The 19,168-nt window shown below is 54.8% G+C and overlaps 1 protein-coding gene across 2 annotated transcripts; it reads left to right on the top strand.

Moving 5' to 3' along the window:
- The first annotated feature begins 5,728 nt into the window (after nt 1–5,728).
- Nucleotides 5,729–18,337, top strand: LOC104374628 (LON peptidase N-terminal domain and RING finger protein 1). 2 transcript variants are annotated; one of them, XM_086621688.1, is made up of 12 exons: nt 5,729–6,119; nt 9,668–9,786; nt 10,439–10,561; nt 10,809–10,940; nt 11,663–11,798; nt 12,546–12,636; nt 14,273–14,387; nt 15,034–15,155; nt 15,572–15,730; nt 16,630–16,792; nt 16,876–17,022; nt 18,140–18,337. In XM_086621688.1, exons 1-12 carry the CDS (start codon nt 5,729–5,731, stop codon nt 18,335–18,337), a joined length of 1,896 nt encoding a protein of 631 aa, XP_086477814.1. The 2 variants fall into 2 exon arrangements, with proteins under 2 accessions (XP_086477814.1, XP_086477813.1); XM_086621687.1 differs by having other exon boundaries at nt 11,663–11,804.
- Nucleotides 18,338–19,168: the final 831 nt, after the last annotated feature.

The following is a 19,168-nucleotide window of genomic DNA, read 5'->3' as shown; positions in this document are numbered from 1 at the left end:
CGGGGGCCATGACTCACTTACCCAAACACAATTCACCTGCCGTCCAAAGTGCAGCGAGAGGTGGAGGCAAAACAGCCTGTGAGAAAAAAAAAGGCACAGCCAGAAATACTTGTCTGCTCCCTGAGCAGAAAGCTCTGCCCTGGCGACCGCCGCTGCAGCCGGCCACGGAGCCCACAAGCAGCTATTTATAAATTTATAATTGTGGTAGAGACACAGCCTTGCTCATCCTGCCTGAAATCCAGCCCAGTGCCTGTGATTGGGGCTTCACATGGGCTGGCTGTGGGGAAGGGGGGCTGCAGGAAGACCCTGAGCAGCCCCCTGTGTTGCTCCCCAAGCCTTCAAGGTGCTTCGTTCTCCTCCATGGTCAGACATGGGTCTTAGCTGGAATTTGAGCCCCTGGCTTTGAAGAGCTCTTTTGTCCTCCCGAAGGACACTGAATTATCAGGCTGCTGGTGGTGGAGATGCTGGAGCTGAAGGATTAAAGACCAGGGTAGAGGAGGAAGAAGCTACACACAAAAGCTCATCTGGAAAAACATCTGTACAGGACCCAACACCAAGAGCAGAGAGAGGGGGAAAGATCTGCAGCCCCTAGCCAGTGCAGCACTTACCCAGCAGCTCTTGGCCATTGGGGAAGGGAATATTGATGGAGAGGATGCTCAGCTGCAGGACTTCACAGCTTGTCCATGCTCACCCTGCACTGCCATGCTGGGATGACCCAGACAACCCCGCTGGCACCACCAGATTCGCTTCCAGTTAGTGCCCTGTGAAGAGGAGCTGGGCTCCTCTGCCAATTAGCACCCTCCTGTCACCCATGAAGATGAGTGGGACAAGCTGGACCCTGGACCTGACCTGACCATGGCAGGGTAGAGGCATCACTGCAGACCAGGCTCTGCCATCTGCCGAGCCCCCCTGCTGCCACTTGCAGCCTCCTTTGGCAAAGTGAAAAGGCAGTGCTGGGTCCCCGCCAGCCCTGCTGGCATCTCTGTCTAGTGGGTGGGAGCTGAACAGGAAGAGCAAAAAAAGGGAGAAATGAGGGAGGCGGCACGTACTCACTTCTTGGTGGGGCAAGGAGCCAAGGCACACGGGCTGGTGAATGAGCAGGGCAGGGCAGCCTGGCGAGAGCTGCAGTGATGGGCCACCACAGCGTCACCCCCAGCCACATGTCCCAGGTCAGGCACATGAACACACAGCGGCTTGTGAAGCTGGTAACTTTTGCCTGACCCTGTAGTAACGACTGATTTTAAATCAGCTCTCCCCATCTGGAAGATGAAGCGGGTGATAAAACCTCCAGGTCTGGCCCACTAGGATGCAGCTCCCTGTGGACACCAACTCCCTTGGAAGTGGTAGAGCTTGCTGTAATGTAAAGGTGCAGTCATGTCCTCAGACAGTGGGTTCCTTATTGCTTTTCCTCCTCTAATCACTTGTTTATGTTATCCACGTCCTTATATACCCTAGGATTAGATGGTGCTAAATGAGCCATCCTGACTTTGGGCCTCTCCATGGGACCTCCTACAGATGGAGGATCTTCAGCTGCTCTTGAAACACTAATGAAACAATTGCAAAGCAGTAAGGCAAGCTTAGAGCATCCTGCACCGCAGCCCATGGTCTTGTCCTAGGCTCACCCCCAGATAACGGGGACAATTCTGACCTTGCTTTAGCTGTACTCCCTTCTCAGGGGTATGTGGCTTCTACATGACTGCCCATGGAAAAGGACATCTCCATTCATTTCCTGTGGGACTTGATTCCACTATTGAGGGACAATGTTCTGCCAACCTCTTTACCAAGATGTTTGGCCCAAGAGAGTAGAATGAGCGAGATACGGATCTGGGCTCTCCCCCTGTGACTCTCCAGTTTCCAAGAGTTCAGGCATAAGCTCAGTTACACGAACAGTGAGATAACGTTACATCGCAGCTCTGTGTCCTGCCAATCCATGTGATAGTCAACTCATTTCTCTAGGAATGATGATGCCTCAGGCAAAGCCTGTATGACTCAGAAGGGAAAATATTAAAGTTTTATTTAAAGGAAAATATTAAAGTTTTCTTTAATTCCCCAACCCTGTTTACATCTGATCCTCCTTACTGCGAGAGTCTGGGCCTCTCTGAGTTCTCAAGCAGCAGTTTCAGCACCCAGGAACAATACCATGTAATTTAGATGATTGCTCCCTGCCAAACGCCCAGTCAGGCCTGGAATACCAAACATGAAGGAGCAGCATGGCAATCTGCTTGCCTCTGCCCGAGAGAAAACAAGGCACGGAGCAGCTCCCCTGCTTGCAGACAGAGACCTGAAAGAAAAGGTGCCTGTTACAAAAGACGAGCCGTGACTGCAGACGAAGAGTCTCCCACACCACCTGCTTCCACTTCTTTTGCTCCACTTACCAGGACCCGCTTTGAACCGCATGTGGCAGATGGAGAAACCTGGTGGTTTAGTAACATCCTGGATCTAGACATATTATGTTACAAAGAAAGCAAAAATTCCAGGAAGCTGATGTGTTTGTTGACAGGCTGGAAGGGATATGATGCAAATAACTCCCCACATGTTATTTGCATGTATGGAAGGTGTAAAAATAATTCCTTAGGCCAACTCTCAAGGCTTGAAGACAAGCTGGGGTGCAGGCGCAGTGCTGCCGAAAGGGTGCTGTGAAAGGAGCGGGAGAGGGTCTGCACAGATGCTGAGGCTGGATTTGACCCTGGCTCTTTGCCTGATCACCCACGCAGAAAAAAACCAACCCGGGGCCTGATCCTGCGCAGGCTGCACTGGCTCTTACACATCTGTGCCACCACCAGCCCCACATGGCCCTTGCTGATGGCAACACTCCTCTTCCTCGGCTGGGATGCCAACGCTTTCCTCCTTCCACTGCTTTTGGAACAGGGAAACTTGTTTCATCTCTGTGAGACAGGACTTTGAGGGCTGATGGTGCACCCTCATCCTGGCAGGAGGAGGTTGGTGGGCAGAGCGGGGATAGGTGTGTGGAAAAGGGGTCGTGACGTTCAGGGTGCGTATTCCTGTTTAGCAAGTGCTCGTGGTACTGTTGCAGACACCCTAAGGAGCACACAGGCCTCTTCTCTCTGCACAAAATAAGGCACCACAGGGAAGGTGCTGTCACCTCTGGGCCACTCCTTAGTACCTACTGTGTCAAAATCAAATGTCAATGCTTGCAACAAATATTTATGCACTAAAAACGAGCAAATACAGCTGGTGTGAAAGGCCTGGTCTCCATGCTGCCCTGTCAACAGGCTGGGCCACACCAGTGAGGCTGTACCCCAGCCCCAGCACAAGCAGTGCCTGTGGCTGGGAGCCAGAGGAGCTGGTTTCCCCTGCAGCAACACCTGCAGCTCCTCACCCTGTGCTGACCCTGGGCTGTTCCCCACCTCTACAGTGAAAAAAAAAAAAAAAAAGAAATAAAAAATCATATTGTGCTTTTCAAATAGTTCCTAAACACAGTGTGATCTGTCTGTTCTGCGTTATTCAAAATGTAAAGTCCTCATCTGGCCAGCAGGACGGTTTAGCATTAAGCATTTAAAGCTTTTTTTCTTTTTTTTTTTTTTTTCCAGTTATGTACTCAGTCAGCACAAACACAGCAGTGACAAGAGAAAGCATTTGGAGTTCAGAACCAGCTCAACTCTGGATGGAATGAAGAAAACAAATTGTTCTTGTGCTGGCGCTAATGAAGCCTGGTTTCCAATGGACACGCGTGTCGTGGTTGATTGATTTTTAACTGCATTACGCAAAGACAGCGGCACATCCTCGCCGCTTACGAGGCGCTGGAGAACCCACACACGTGAGAATGGTTGTGGAGTGAATCAGGAAGTGAGGAAAAAAACGTGGTAGGTCCCAGGGAACAGCCCAGTGTCTCCTGGAGGAGCTGGCTGGGGTGATGAATGATGCTTTGCTCCTTGCCCGATGCCAGCTGCCTGTGGCAGAGGGCTGCTGCTGCCAAGCTGAGCCACACAAACGAGTTATGGGAATACTCTTCAAGCACATCGCTGCATATAGTTGGCCACAGTAGCTAAGATCTCCCTCATTTCATGGCTTCAAAGCCATGGATGTGTCCTTCTTGAGAGGTAATGTGGGAGTAAGACTGGTGAGGACTCGCTGGTGGCAATTATTTGTTTTGATGAATAGCCAGGTTATGGTGGAAAAACTAGCCCTGGTGAGAACTAAATCATGAGAGGAGAGTGTCTGGTGTGAATGAGCCTTGCCCATCTGAGAAATGCCCATGGGAGAATTGCTGGGGGGGGAGTGATGTGGCAGGTCCCTCTGGGAGGGCAACCCAAGACTGATCCTGTGGATGGGGAACATGGAAAATGTTCGCGGTGGGGCAGAGCCCTGGACAGTCCCACGCTGCTCCCGGGGCAGCTGCTGTCCTTAATGCCATGCTCAGGAGGTGTTCAGGGCTGTGCTGCTAAACATTGCCTGAGATTTCTCTGCTCTAAAGGGATCAAAAAGATAACAGAGCAAGCAGCAGAGCCTTCCAAACCCACATAAAATACTCAGCTGTTGAGCTTTTAAAGCCACTCGTGAGCTGTTTCATGTAATCACAGTAGATTTTGAAACAAAACCTGTTCCACAGCCCAAACCTCCACCAGCTACTCCCTTAGTGGGGCATGGGTTTCACCAGCACTCATGTCCTACTGGTGACCTCCCTCCCTGGCATCCCTTACAGTGTGTGCATGGGTTCGGTTTGGTTTTGGGGACAACACAAAAGAGCCCTTGGGGAATGTGCATCATTATTATATAAAGTCTGATCTACTAAGCTCCAGAGCTGCCAGATATCAGCTGTTTTTCCCAGCACCTGCTATGCAAGAGCTGCAGGCCCCTTTCTGTATGGCTGTATGGCAGTGGGATGCATCTCCCATGTGACACAGAGCCCATCCTGGGGGTCCGTGAGTGGGAAAGGGACCATCCCCATACAGGGTCTGAACTTGTTCAGTCCTGGATAAGTAGAGCATTTGAGGGAGATGAAGTTTGCCATCTACATTGGAGGGACACTCCTTTCCCCCAAAACATCCTGCTGTGATGGGTCTGCATGGTGGGGTCTGCAAAGGCACTTGGTGCATCCCAGCCTCCCCAGCCCCACCTGCTCTGGAGCACTGCAACAACCTGCACCCAGCCCTGCTCTGGAGAGCCTCAGCTCCCTCAGGCACCCCAGCCCTGGGATGCTCCCGAGCACCCAATGTACCCTGTACCCCGGCTGCTCCGGAGCCCCCCAACACCCCTGCGCCCCAGCTCCGGGGCATCGGCACCGGAGCCCCCCAACGCCCCGGGGAAGCTGCTTGGCAGCCCGTGCCCGACCTCGCACCGGGGCACACGCCCCCCCGACTCCTCCTCGCATCCCGCCCGCTGCCCGCCCGGGGCCGCCCCCCGCCCGACCCCGCTCCGCGGCGCCTCCGGTAGCGGCGGCTCCGTTACGAAACGCGGCGGGGCGGGGAGGGGCGGCGCAGCGCGGCGGCGGCGGCGGCGGCGGCCAATGGCGGCCCCGGCAGCTCCCCCACCGGCGTGTCCAGCTGGTTCGGCTCGGGGCGGGGGTCTTGCCTCGGCGGGACGGGCCGTGCCGGGACGCGCCGTGCCGGGAGCCGCAGCCTCCGCCGGGCCGGGCGGGGCGGGAGCCGCGGGGAGGATGGGCTGAGCCGGGCGGAGCGGAGCGGGGCAATGCGCGGGGAGCCGGCCGGGGTGTGCGGGCACCGCCGGCGGTAGGGGCAGCTCCCCCTCGTCGGCTGCAACTGCTGCCATGAGCCGCGGCCCCCCCAGCCCGTCCTCCTCACCCCGCGGGGGGAGCCCCGCCGGGCAGCCCCTCGGCCCCGGGAGCGGGGACTTGGACATGCTGCGCTGCCCCTCCTGCCTCCTCCTCTTTTGGGAGCCGGTGACGGTGTCCTGCGGTCACTCTTTCTGCAAGCCGTGCCTCGGGGGGGCCGTCTCTTCCCGCTGCCCCCTGTGCCAGGAGAGGCTGAAGTTGCTGGGCGTCGGGGCGGCGAGGTGCAACGTGGTGCTCTGTGGCCTCCTGGAGAAATGCGTGGAGCGGGAGAGCCGGCTGGCATGGCTGGTGGCACGGGTCCGGGACTGTGTCACCCGTGGGGACGTGCAGGAAGCGCTGAGGATGGCTCAGAAAGGGGTCGAGCTGGGTAAGCACTACCGGGCCCGAGGGGCTGGCGGGGCGGATTGGGAGGTGCGGATGCTGGGGGCCAGGGCCCAGCCCTGCAGCTGAGATGAGGATGCGCAGACTGTGCTGTTGGAGCAGGTGGGTACCAATGTGGGTCACTTTGTCCCAGCACCACTATGCCCTCCGAGCCTTCATGGTCCAGAGCTGGGAGGCCTGGGAAGTGTTGGAAAGGCACGACTGGTGGGGATGGGGAGGGAGCATCCAGCTGCTGGGCATTTCTCCCATGTCTGCAGGTGTCCTGGGGTGATGGGAGGGGATGGGTGGACAGGTAAGCCCTGCTGCTCATCCTGGCTGCCAGGGCTGTGGGCAGGGCAGTGCACACGAACTGTGCCCCACTGGCCACATGCTTCTGGCGTTAGCAAGTGGCCAGGGAGGAGAGGGCTGCAAACAGCTTCTTGCATCTCGCTGCCTGGCAATATTTGCCAGGGTGGCGGGATGACCATTATGTAAAGTAGATGGGACTTTTCCAGTCTGGGACAGATGTGTCCTTGCCCCCGGAGCCTGGCCAGGACACAGACTTGGCTGAGCTTGTGTGCCAGCTCCATGGCACTGGGCAGGGTGTTGTGTGTGTGTGTCCTCAGCCTCCTTTTGCAACCAACTCTGGCAAGACATTTGCCTGCAGAGTCAGGATCGGGCCCAGGGGGATTGATCTGCTTTAATGTGTGGCTGTAAGTGGATTTCTTGGAGAGTAATGCTTAAACAAAACGGGTTATACAATGTGTCTGGAGCAGGGGGTTGGGACGGCGGAGGCAGAAGGTCCTTTCTCCACCGGCGTTTCTATGACAGCAGTCAGCTCTCCTCCTGCGGCGCAGACGCTTATTCATCGCCTGCTGAGAGACAACTGCCAGAGGTTCAGGGTATGCCTGGAACCAAAGAGCCAAGCGGGCCAGCCGATCCTGGTGTTGGCAGCAGAAAGCAGGTCCCTTTATGAAACCTCCCGAGGTGTCTGTCTCATATCCCGTGCATCCGTCCCTCAACACAAACGCAAGTGCACGGTTCTCTGCTACTGTTTTCCTTATTGCCAGGTTTTTGTCTGATTGGGGTAGGTGATTATATATCTCTTTTAAAAAAGCCTCCGTTAGTATAAAGAGGAAACTTGCAAGCTCTGTCCTTGGTCTTCCCTGCACACCCCATTCCCTGAAGGACAGGGGAAGTCCAGCTTAGGGTGACGAGGAAATCGCAATCGCAGCCGCAGCTCCCGTAAACCTGCTCTTGCGGGTCAGGCTCAGCCACGTGGGTGGTGCTTTTGGGACGTGTCTTCCAGCTCCCACTGCCTGCAGATTGCTTCCAGGCTGCACAACTTCTTACGGGCTCCCCTTCACTTTCAAACATAACCACTGATAAATGTTTGACCCACGAGATTGGGGTTTTTTTGTGGTTCAGTGTCATGCTGTGGACCAGTTTGCAGTGTCCTGCCCAGCCCAGCCTGGAGAGCAGCTCTCTTTGCTTGGGAGAAAAAATAAATTGTCAACTCTTTCTGTTTTTCTAAGTGAACAAAAAAAAAAAAGTGCTGTAATGTGTAACACGGGAGGCCTCCCGACACGGCTGGAGCCGTGAGGCTGGGGAGCACTATCAGTCACTCGTCGGCCGCCGGGGCTGCCAGCTGGCTTCCATCCCTAATGTCTAATGATATCATAGATCAAAAATAGCTGCAGCAGAAGAGAAATGCAGAATTTATAGCCCCATTTTACACGTCTTGTTTTCACCAAATCGGTTGCTTTATGGTTAGGCTATGCAAATGTTCAGTTTGCCCACATGTAAAATAAGCCTCTAGACTTTGCACCCATTTGTTATCTCTACCTGTCATTAGGGGCTGGAATCTTTCGTCCCTGGATGCATGCTTGCGAGATGGAGTACCGAGCAGCAAGTTCCCATGTTTCCTGACTTAAACTCCAAGGTCCTGGCTAACATTATAAATGCAAACAAGCTCTGAGGGATCAGGTGTTGCTCTCCTGCATAGCTCAGCATGGCCAGTGCAGCCTTGGTGCAGGAGCAGCTGGGATGCGGTGGCACCTTGAGCCCCAGGCAGAGAGCAAGGTCTCCCTGTGCTCTGCACTGGGCATGGGGACAAAAGGAGACAATAGCCATGGCAGAGCTTCCTCCTCCATGATAAAACCATGTCCAGAGCTGCAGTTCGCTGGCAGAGCTGCATCAGCACCGTGTTTGAACCGGGGCAGGAGGAAAGGCTGCTGGGGCTGGGAGGGCAGGAGACATCATCAGCAGCGATGTCTCCCAATGACCGCAGGTTGGCTGCTGCTCAGCCCCCAGGACCTGGCTTGCCCCAGAGAGAGCTGCTGGCCCTTCAGCAAGGCGATGCTGCCAGCCCTTCTTTGCCACAGTAAACGCAGCACCAGGGCCTGCAAATGGTGCCTAATTTATGATGCAGGTTTGGCCTTGGAACCAGCATCCTGCTGGTGATGGTCCCCACGGGGGGTGAGACACAGGGCTGGGTGCATGGACCTGTTGCCTTGGCTGGGAAGCCGTCAGTGCCATGGGATGTAGGTCACCTCTGTGGCAAGCTGTGATATAACGGGGTGGGTCTGGGAATCCTTCACAGTTCTAACCCACAAACGTAACCACACCTGGTGACTCCGTGAGCCGCACTGTGTGGGCTTTTGGGGTGCTGCTCACTCATACTCCCTGACATCCCTCACCTCGATTCCCTTACTGGAAGTGCTGGTAGAAAAGAAGGTCTTTATGAGGTTTCCCTGAGGCAGGAGACAAGAGGGTCTCACTGCCGGTTATTTAGGAGCAGGCAGGAGTGTGTGAGTCACCCATCATCGTGGTGTTTGGGTGTCATGGCCAGCAGCGCCTGCGGGAGCTGTGCCCCACAGCCCCCCTGAAATCCCATCAGTCATATCTTGCTGACGAGGAACTGAATGCTCAGTTCGCTGCCTCTGTTTTGGGAAATCTCAGCCTTTTCTCATACTTGGAAGCCCTGAGTCACGTGGTGGAGGCAGATCCTTGCACCCCCCTGGTTTCTCCTCTGCCTCAGGAGAGCGGTGGCAGCCAGGTGGGTCTGGGAGACACCCTGGTGTTTGGGGAATTCAGGTCTCTGTAGCTGCAGGCTTGTTTGGTAACGCGTTATTGTGGCTCTGCTGGGTGAATCACATCGCAGAGCCTCCCGTGGCAACAGCCCCTGTTGGGGCTATGTGTACGGTACAGCCTTTTTGCTGCATCCCAAAAGGATGGACGAGAGCCCAGATCCCAGCGTGGCTGAGACTCAAGGCAGCAGTGGGGCCCCTTGGCTGGGGGCGTTCAGGGGAGATGGGAAAAACCAAAGGGAACAGCCTCAAAGAGTTTAAAACTAGATGTTTAGGGGAAATAACTTCCTTGCAGAGATTTACGAGGCCAGTTACTCCTGCCAAAGAGGAGCGCAGGAGCTGGCTGTGCTCAGCGCGAGGCAGTGGCGCAGGGGCTGTCCCACCGCAGTGGCATCTCCCCAACCTCATCCAGCCCCGTTGCCTCACCGTGCACTCATCAAATGAGTGACGATGTTTCTCTTTCTAGCCCCGGACACCAGCTCCCTGCGGCTGTGCCGGGCAGAGGCATTCATGGCGCTGGGGCAGCACGCGCGGGCACTGGAGGACCTGGACGCCGTGTGCAGGGCTGAGCCTGGACAGCACGAGGTGAGCAGAGGGGAGTCCCATCAGCCGGCTGCACTTGGAGCCAAATCTCACTGTATGGGAGGAGTTTCCCCCTTTCCTGAGTTCTCCTGGCCATTGGATTCATCCTGCTCAGAAATACACTTGCCAGACCTGTTGCAAATCCAGGCTGCAAGCGCTGCGTTACGCTAACAGGAGAGGTCCAGCACAGAGTCTGACCTGGCTGGCGTGCAGGCGGTGAGGGCATGTAGCCGTGCTGGGGTGCAGCATCACAGCTCCAGGCTTGGGGAAGTGTTGGCTGGAGGCTGAGCTGCCCTTGGAGAAATCAGCCCTGGGAGCTCAGGATTTGTGAAGCAGGTGTTGGCAATAGTTTTGCAGCTTCAAAGGCAGAAGCCCTTGACTCCTTCTCTAGGTCTCTGTAGGGTTTGTTTGCTTGGCTTTTGCAACTGCTGCGTTTTGGGAGAGTCCTGTTTTATGGGAACCTGGCTGTGGGTGCACCTGGTGGGCAAAAAGGATGAGTCTGAGCATGGGAGCCACGATGTGTCCGGGTTACGTCCTGGGATGGTGCAGACAGGAGGCTGGAGGGAGATTTCCTCGGGGCTTGCATGGGCGCTGAAGAGGCACATGCTCAGCTGGTCACTGTCTCATAGTCATTGCAGGTTTTTCTGCTCTGCAGGGCTTCTTCAGGAAAGGGAAGGTGCTTCTGGAGATGGGACAGAGAGCCGAAGCCCTGCTGGCATGGGAACACTGCCTGACACTCAGTCCCCATTTCCAGCCTGCTCGGAGAGAGATGGAGAAGGTGTGTGGGCCGTACCATGGCTCCCAGCCCTTAAAATACACCATTTTGTTCAGCCTCATGCTGCTTTCTTCCTTATGCTCTGCTAAGGCATTTGTTTGACAGAGAGCTCAGTCAGTGCTGAAACAAGTAACACCAAGGTGCCCTGCCGTGAGCAGGAGGCGGCTTTGGGCAAGGAGGGAGCCTGGCAGCCCACCTGCCTCCTGCTGCCTTCTCCCAGCACCCGCTGAGCCTCACTTTCTCCTTGCAGATCCGCACACAGGAGGATGCTTCTCAGCCATGCACGGCTGCTGGATGTCCAGATGATGCTCACCAGGGCTCGACTGGTACCCAGGTCAATGGAGGGAGCCATGCACTCCCATCCTCTTCTGTGCAAGCTCAGGTGAGAGAACCTGCAATGATCTGAGACTGCAGTGGGACTTAATGTCCCTCTGGGACATCCCAAATTGGGATTTTCCCATGATGGCAGCAGAGATGTGATAAGGGGAGGCTGTGCAGGACCATAGCCACATGCACATGGTTGTGTGCTGGGATGGGAAGCTGCAGGTAGCGAAGGGTGGGAGAGAAAGACACCATTGGAACTGATGCTGTGGGGACTGGGGAAGTCTGTCTTCCATTCCTGTCCCAGTTTTATTCTGCAGTACTTCTGGTTCTGACTGTCATTGTGTTTAAAACACCCAAGTCACACTACACTCAGAAAAAAAACCCAAAACACCAATTTAAATGTTTTGGTTTTTTCATCCAAAACCCATGTTTGAGAACAATTCAGACCATTAGCACCTATTAAGGAAAGCTCATCTTTTGCTCTTTACCTTCTATAGATGAATTTGGCAGATTTGGAAAGGGGGAAATCAGAGAAAATGGGCTCAGATGCAGCCAAATGCCGGGTGGTACATCTGGACAGACTAAACCCATGTCTTAACCATGAGATGAGCTGGGACGTCTGAAGGCCACGCTCTCCTGCTGTCCCGCAGATGCCAGACATTAATACACAGCAACACACCAGAAAACCTCTTGGTGCCGCTGGGCTCAGTATGGCGGATAGGGCTGTGCGTTCAAAGGGAGAAAAGGTTTTGGGCTCAATTTTGTCTTTCCTGTGTCTAGGATCAGGAGGCAGAGCCAGCGGATGGCAGAGGGGATGCTGAGTCTGAGCACGGCCAGAAGACAGCCACCCTGTCCCAGCCGGGGCGACAGCAGGAACCGGAGACTTCAGCAGAAAAGCAGGACCAGTGGTCAGTAGGTGAGTGTTGGGAAAGGTACCAAAATCTCATCTCATGCAAAATACTTGTTTAAAGTCCATTTTGGCACTGAAAACTTGGTGTTTACTTTGAGTGCCAGCTCAGTGAGCAGAGATCCTGGGGCAGCTTTGGCTGGCACATTTGCTGCTTCTTACGTGTGTGAGGAGCATCTGATCTTCTTGTGTTGAGTGGTGAACGTACACCAAAACTTTGAGTCTGACTTGGTAAAAGCTTCTTTGGGTTCCCATAGGTTTCAGATCAGAACTTAAATTCCCGTGCGAGAGTCACGGCGTGTCATGCACTGGGGGAAGCGACACCTCCATTGGCATTAACTTGGCATCAGCATCCAGCCAGATGTCTTCCACGTATGTGGATTTGTGTAAAGCAGTGATGACGCCTTGGGGCAGGTCTCCAGAGACCTCCATCTGGGAGATCATCCATCTGGGAGATCACCAGATCACCTCCATCACCTCCCAGTGCCTCAGTTTCCCTGCCTGCAAAAGGATGTAGAGAGATACCACCTTCCTCTGTGAGGTACCATGGGACTCGCTTATGGAAAAGCTATGGATGAACATGGATGGAGTAGTAGGGGGAGTTTGTGTCGCATTTTCTAGTGATTTTGTTTTAACCTTCAAAGCACTTTGTGTAGCGATTAACTACTTACACCTCAGAACAAGGTCAGAAAGCAAAGATTAATTTTCAGTCTTGAAATGGGGATGTTCTTCTCTTTCCTTCTCTTTTGCCACTAGATAACAAAGAGGAAGCAGCAGCAAAGTGTACCCAGCTGTGCCTCAGGGAGCTGCTGAGCGTAGCTGACTTGGAGTGTTCCCTCTGCATCCGGTGAGTTCCCCGATGGGAGAGCTTTTCGGATGAAAAATTAGCGCCTGCTGGGTTTTCTTTCCAGATGTGGATCTTTCTTCACACCTCAGTAGCAAACTCGGTCCCCAGTACTGCTGGAACACAGATTTCAGTGGAGAAGAGGGGGTGAGAGGGGAGGACAGGGGTATGCTTTGCCCTGTGAGGCTGTAGGAGCTCAGATCACCCTGTCTCAGGGTTGCATCACTCAGGACATCGGTGTGGAGGTGGGGATGTTCAGTGGGGTCAAAGACCGAAATCAGTGGTTGCCCTTTGTAACAGAAGGCTGGAACAGGAAGGTGTTGCCCCAGGGAAATGGGGGCATTGCAAACCTGGAGGGGAGCATTTCCCAGCTCTTTGCCTGGAGATGGAAAAGGGGACAGGGTAGAGCCCATATCTGTCTGCTGACTCAGGGCTGGGGAAGGGCTGGGTGCTGCCACAGGACATGCTCAAACCAGGCTGTTTTTTCTGACATGTCCCAGGACCTCGAGCAGTTGTGCAAGCGGCTGCTGGCAGAGGGCTGGGTGTTGCACCACCAGACGTGCAAGACGGTCAAGGTCTCCTGTACAGCAGCTTTTCCCAGGTCAGGGCACGGCATGGAATGACACAGGGCAGAGAAAGTCCAAGGCTGCATCTGATCTGAATTAGGTGAATTTAGGTCTCTTCTGAGAGCAGGGAAACATAATGCTGAGGAGGAGTCAGGGCTCAGCGCTGAGCAGGGCTTTCCCAAGACCTTCATTTCATTTCTGATCCTGGAGCTACCTGTGAGCACCTTGAGTGCTTGCTGCCAGCTCTGCTCTTGGAGCAGGGAGAAGGAGACACTTCCTGCTCTTGCCTTTTGGGCTACACACCACCGTGGGTGTCTGGGGAACCACAGCCCTATCAGGAACAGGGGTGCCATGTGTGTACTGATGGGGTCTGCAGGCACTCCGCAGGGATGGGGAGCAGTGCTCAGGCTTGGGCAGTTCTTGTCTTACATCATTGTGCAAGTCCAACTGTCTGAGCCCAGATTTCTAGGGAAAGCAATAAGCCCGTGAGGAATCTTTACATTTAGCTAACGGGAGTTATGAGCAAAGCTTGGCCAGTGCAGCTGTAGTGAAGGTGAGTTTCAGAGCCATGGGCTGCCAGGGCTTGAAAGACACAGTGTGAGATAGCTTTCCATGGTGTCACATCCCTGCAGCATGACTGTCTTCAGTGCAGAAGGCTGGTGAAGGCAGCAGATTTCCCTTGAAATGGTAGGAGGGGACATGGGAAGTGTCTTGTTCCTGCTGGAAGGAAAAATCTCTTGCTCTCTGCAAGGTGGTTCAAGGAAGATGCAAGCACAAGGCTTGGGGAAGACAGATGTTTCACCCATGGCTTTGCCTACTCTGACCTGACCAACCCTTGCAGCACCAGCCTGGGCTTCTGCAAGTCCCTGAAGGCTTTGCGGGACCCCTGCACCCTGGGGCCATATCCAGCTGGGGTTTCCAAAGCAGGGTGCTGAGCCAGGGCTGGGAGCGACAGCTTTGAGGACACCCAGCCCTGTGAACAGAGGTGCTGTGAAGTGTCTCTCTGCTGGGCTTACCTGCGCTCCTTCCCCCACGTTGCTGTCTGCGCTCCATTGACTTTGGTCCCTTTACAGGATGTTCTTCGAGCCGGTGACGACGCCGTGCGGGCACACCTTCTGCAAGGAGTGCCTCGAACGCTGCCTGGACCACCGGCCCAACTGCCCCCTCTGCAAACAGAGCCTGAGAGAGGTTAGGGCATGTGTCCCATGGGATGGAGCCCGAGGGAGAGCTGGGCACCAGTTCCGGCTGCCAGCAGCGTGCCCAGGGGTGGGGTGGGGAGGTGCGATGTTCTTACATTAGCAGTGACCTGGCACAGCGGTGTCAGCTCCACTCACACGGGAACAACCAGACAGTTGATAATTAAGACCAAGAGATTCATTTCCACAAGATGCCATGGTGATTTAGTGAGATCGTAAACAGGACTGAGAGGTAGAGAGAGAGAGAGAGAAAGAAAGAAGTGAATGCTAATTACCTTTAAAAATGGAAATGGATGGAAAACAGGCTAGCCTGAAGATTTGATTTAATCTCTAATGAAAAGGGATTCAGATGAGACCGTCCAGGAAATTAGGTTGTCATACAAGGACTGCATCACTGTCAGGGACAGGACGCCGCATTGGACGGGCCTTGGGTCTGAGCTGTGTCTGGAGGTCTCGGTGGAGCTGACATCCCATCCTGCTAGATGGCTCGACATCCCCCGATTGGTTTTATCCCTGACTTCCTCTCATCTAAAATTACCCTCAGCTCCAATAAAAGTGAGCGTGATTCAGAGCCTGGCAGGGGCTCAGGGCTCCCCCCTGCTCTTCTCCAGCCTATTCCTGGGTCTAATTTCTTTTAGTACCTGAAGGCTGGAAGCTACAGCCCCACCGTGCTGCTGCAGGACATCATGCTAGCCACCTTCCCTGCACAGCTGGCTGAGCGCCGGGAGCTGCACCAGGCTGAGATGGCAGAGCTCTCCAAGTAAGCAGGGACCTGCTCCAGTGTGTGTGCGTGCGTGAGCGTGGGCATGTGTGCATGGGGGCCCGGAGGGGCTCCAAGGAGACTGCCCACACCTCATACCTTTGCTCTGGCTTGGTTCTGCTCAAGTGATGTCGGTCCCCCTTCTAGGACCATGTCACAAGCGTGTTGGGTGGGTGCGGATGTGCCACATGGGGCACCTGGGGATGAGGGAGCATCTCTGCAAGGAGCTATTTTGTGTGCAGAGTCTGTCCTTGGGCTCTTGGTGAGCCAAGTTGAAGCTTTGGTGTTGCTCTGTGTCGGAGCATCACTTCTAGGGGTAAAGGACACATCTGGTTCAGGGGAGCAGCTGATGCAGAGCACTTGGGATGGGATTTGCTCTGAGAGGTTTCATAGTGGTCTCTCCTCCTGTCCCTCAGCCTGACCAAGAACATCCCCATCTTCGTCTGCACAATGGCCTTCCCAGGCATCGCCTGCCCTCTGCACGTCTTTGAGCCTCGCTACCGCCTCATGATCCGGCGGTGCCAGGAGACTGGCACGAGGCGGTTCGGCATGTGTGTATATGAGAATGGGAAAAGGTGAGCTCCTGGGCAAGGCGGCTTCCCTCTGCCCCGGCTGATTTTTCTCTCTCTGCCCCAGCCCCAAATGTCTAAAATCCCAAGTAGTTCAGAGAGAAGGAACCAGGTGCAATTTCCTATCCCACTGCACCCCGCAGATAAAATCAGCAGGGAGGTGGTGTGTTCCCACACAGCAGAATGAAATGGGATCTCGCTGCCACCTGGCATCACCACCGGCCAGGCAAGGAGCTGGGTAGAGCCAGCGGTGGCTGTTAAATATGACAGTCTGAGAACAGCTTCTGGCTCAGGATGTCTCTGAGCTGCGTGGTTCCTTGGCTGTGACTTCCAGCTCCTCTTAGTGAGCACTTGAAAATTGCCATATTTCTCATACTTTGTCCTTAACAAGCCATGAGAGGACATTGGGTTAAATGGGCTTTTGTTTGGTGCAACGTGGCCATCCTTATGTTCCTGGTGACACCTCCAGATCTCAGATGGGCTCATTCTCCAGGCTCCTCATCCAAGTACTCTGTTAAATACTTGTACTTACATGACATATCCTCCCTGTGTTCCAGCCTCGTTCAAGTGAAATGAGATAAATAACATTTTCTGGGCTTTGGGAGGATGTCTCTGCAAGGGATGGTGTCTTCACGTCCTGCTGGACATCAGGGCAGTGTGAGGACCTAAGTCATTTTGCTGAATGGCAAATCCAAGGGTGGACAGGCAGTGTGCTTGCTAGTCCCTGCCTTCTTGGCAGCAAGTGGTAACTCAACAGAGTTGAGTGAATCCCCGAATTTGTCTCCTCCCAGCCAGCTTGTTCCTAGGCCTTTTCCTTCTTTGGAGGTGGTGCCTTCAGGAGAAGCAGCTCTCTTACCACCAGTATCCCAGCTCAGCCCCTCTTATCTCTCCCTGTCTCCGTTCAGTTTTGCTGACTACGGCTGCATGCTGGAGATCCGGCAGATTGAGCTGCTGGCGGACGGCAGGTCCTTGGTGGACACCATCGGCACGCGACGGTTCCGGGTGCTGACCCGCGGACACAGGGATGGCTACCACACCGCCGACATCGAGTACCTGGAGGACAAGAAGGTGAGGGCAGGGCTGGGGTGAAACCCCCCGCTGCGGTGGGACAGAGCCTTCCCCATGGACACCTTCCTCTTCGCTCCGCGCAGGTGGCTGGGGAGGAGCTGCAGGAGCTGCAGAGCCTGCACGAAAACACCTACCGCTTGGCGCAGCGGTTCTGCGAGCACGGGGACCTCGCCTCCAGGCACCTTTCCATGCAGCATGGACCGCTGCCGGAGAAGGAAGAGGACATCCAGGTAATGCCCCGAGGGAAGAGATGCTCTAAATAGAGAATGTACAGAGAGAGCCCCTGGAGCAGTGTCAGTCCTGTGCTTCCCTCCTTGGTTCACCCCCAAGATGAGCAAAACCAACCCTGTTTTTCACTCCCGTTACCAGTTATGGTACCTCTCACTCAGAGAGATGGTAGGGCTTGTTTGTTAGAACTGTTTAGTAATTTCTTTATGGTTTTAAACCATTCTTGGGCACTGAGCACTGAGTTTTCAAAGCTTTCCTGGAGTTTTTTCTCAAATGAGAACCAAGAAACGGAACTGTCTGGATTCGAAAACACTTGGGGAAAAATAACCCAAACAAATGGGCAAGGAAATGAACCCCACAGCTCAGCGAGTCTGTGGTCTCCTTTCTCATTGTGTTCCTTTGAGACAGCCATAGCTGGCCCGAGGAGAGGAGCTCAGAGGGCAGGATCTACTTTGCTTATTAAATCGCTCTGAAAAATTCAGATTCTGGAGGAAAAAAAAAATCCCCAAATTTGATTTTTACTCCTTTAAGAGAGTTTTTCCTGTCTGGTTCATTACAAATATGCTCTTGCTGACCTGTCCCAGGCTCAGGCTGTCCCGGCCAGCAGTTGCATCAACGCTGTGCTCAGAGTTACAGAACGACTCATCCTCCTTCAGCTCAATCGAGCGCTTCCCTCTTAGTTTGGTTCAGTTTTTAAAAAAGCCAGTTTACAAAAACCTGCCCAGGGGTTGTGCCTGCCTGGCCTGCACCTCGCCTCTCTGAGTGATGGTAAGACACATGCCCCAAAAGTCACGGACCGCGCGGGATTTGGCCCGAGTTCACAAAAAGCATTGCCTTAAACGAGGAAACACACAAGATGTTTCTTTTTCTCTTAAGTACAGACTTTTTCCTGGGTACATCTGTGTCTGGAGGCTCCCTGGGGAATGCTTGTCTGGAAATTAAGTTAGTTTTTCCAGCAGTTTTGAGCCTGGATGGACAAAAGGGCCGTTCAGAGGAATACCTTGGCCAAAGCTGGCATTGCTGCCCTGGCAAGAGCAACTCTTTCCTGTCAGTGACGCTGCCCAAAGGCCACGCATTTGTGGTTCCTGACGTGGGGGTCTCTCCCTATCTCCCCTCTAGGCTTCGGCGGACGGCCCGACGTGGTGCTGGTGGCTCATCTCCATGCTGCCGCTTGACCCGTCCTACCAGCTGAACCTCTTCTCCAGCACCTCCCTGCGTGCCCGCCTCACCCAGCTGCAGCGCATCCTCACCGCCCTGCTGCAGCAGCCCCCGTCCGGGCACCCACTGCCCGAGCGCAGCCCCCGGGGCTGCGTCTGAGCCCCCCACCCCCTCCACAGGGGACACCACCACCCCCTGGGGTTTCTCTGTGTGTTGCTTTGTGGTTTTGCATGTGGTTCGAGCCCTCCAGAAAGTGACCTCGGCGATGAGCTGGGCACCCTCTGCCCAGCTTGGTAGAGCTGGCACCGCACCAGCAGTGACACTGCGCCGTCCACACCGCCTCCGGGAGCTGCTGGGTGACATGGCTGTGCCGTGCTGTGCTGCCAAAGGAGGGACTGGGATGGGAAGCTGGGTTGTGTCTCGGGAACCAAAGTCACTTGCTGAGCTGCTTCAGCGCTAAGGAGGACTCCCTCAGGGCAGAGGACCAAGTGCCAGGATCACCCTTTCCTCTTTGAAGGACAGCGTAGGGGTTTTGGGAGATGGTCCTGCTCTGTGCAGCAGATTTTCAGGCTTGGGAGAGGTGGCACTGGGAGGCAGAGGGATCCCAACAGCTTCCCCCAGGCTCGGGAGCTGACAGCTCTGCCTCTGCTTACGAGTTTGACTTCATTTCCATTCAAACAAGAAGAAAGGTTAAATTAAGCAATCTGGAACCCACAGTGATGCACGGCCACACAGCGAGGAGGTGCTGCTCTCTGAAGATGCCCAGGTCAGGACATCCCCTTCCCACTGCTCTGCTCGGTGCTCTGCCATGTTCCCTGTGCCGAGCTCGCCCACTGCTTCTCCGGACCAGAGCCGTGCCAGAGGCTGCCAGCCGCTTCCCCGACTGCCGGCACCACTGCCATGAAGTGCCGTGGCAGGGAGAATTTGGCAGCGTTGGTGCTTTCCCCCCCACCCAAAGGCTGCTGTTGCCGAGTCTGGCTGGGTTCAGGT

Source organism: Tauraco erythrolophus, chromosome 16 (genome assembly GCF_009769465.1).
Source record: "Tauraco erythrolophus isolate bTauEry1 chromosome 16, bTauEry1.pri, whole genome shotgun sequence".
Classification (NCBI taxonomy): Eukaryota; Metazoa; Chordata; class Aves; order Musophagiformes; family Musophagidae; genus Tauraco; species Tauraco erythrolophus.
Note: the sequence above shows the minus strand (reverse complement) of the source record. Positions and strands in the feature narration are given on the sequence as shown.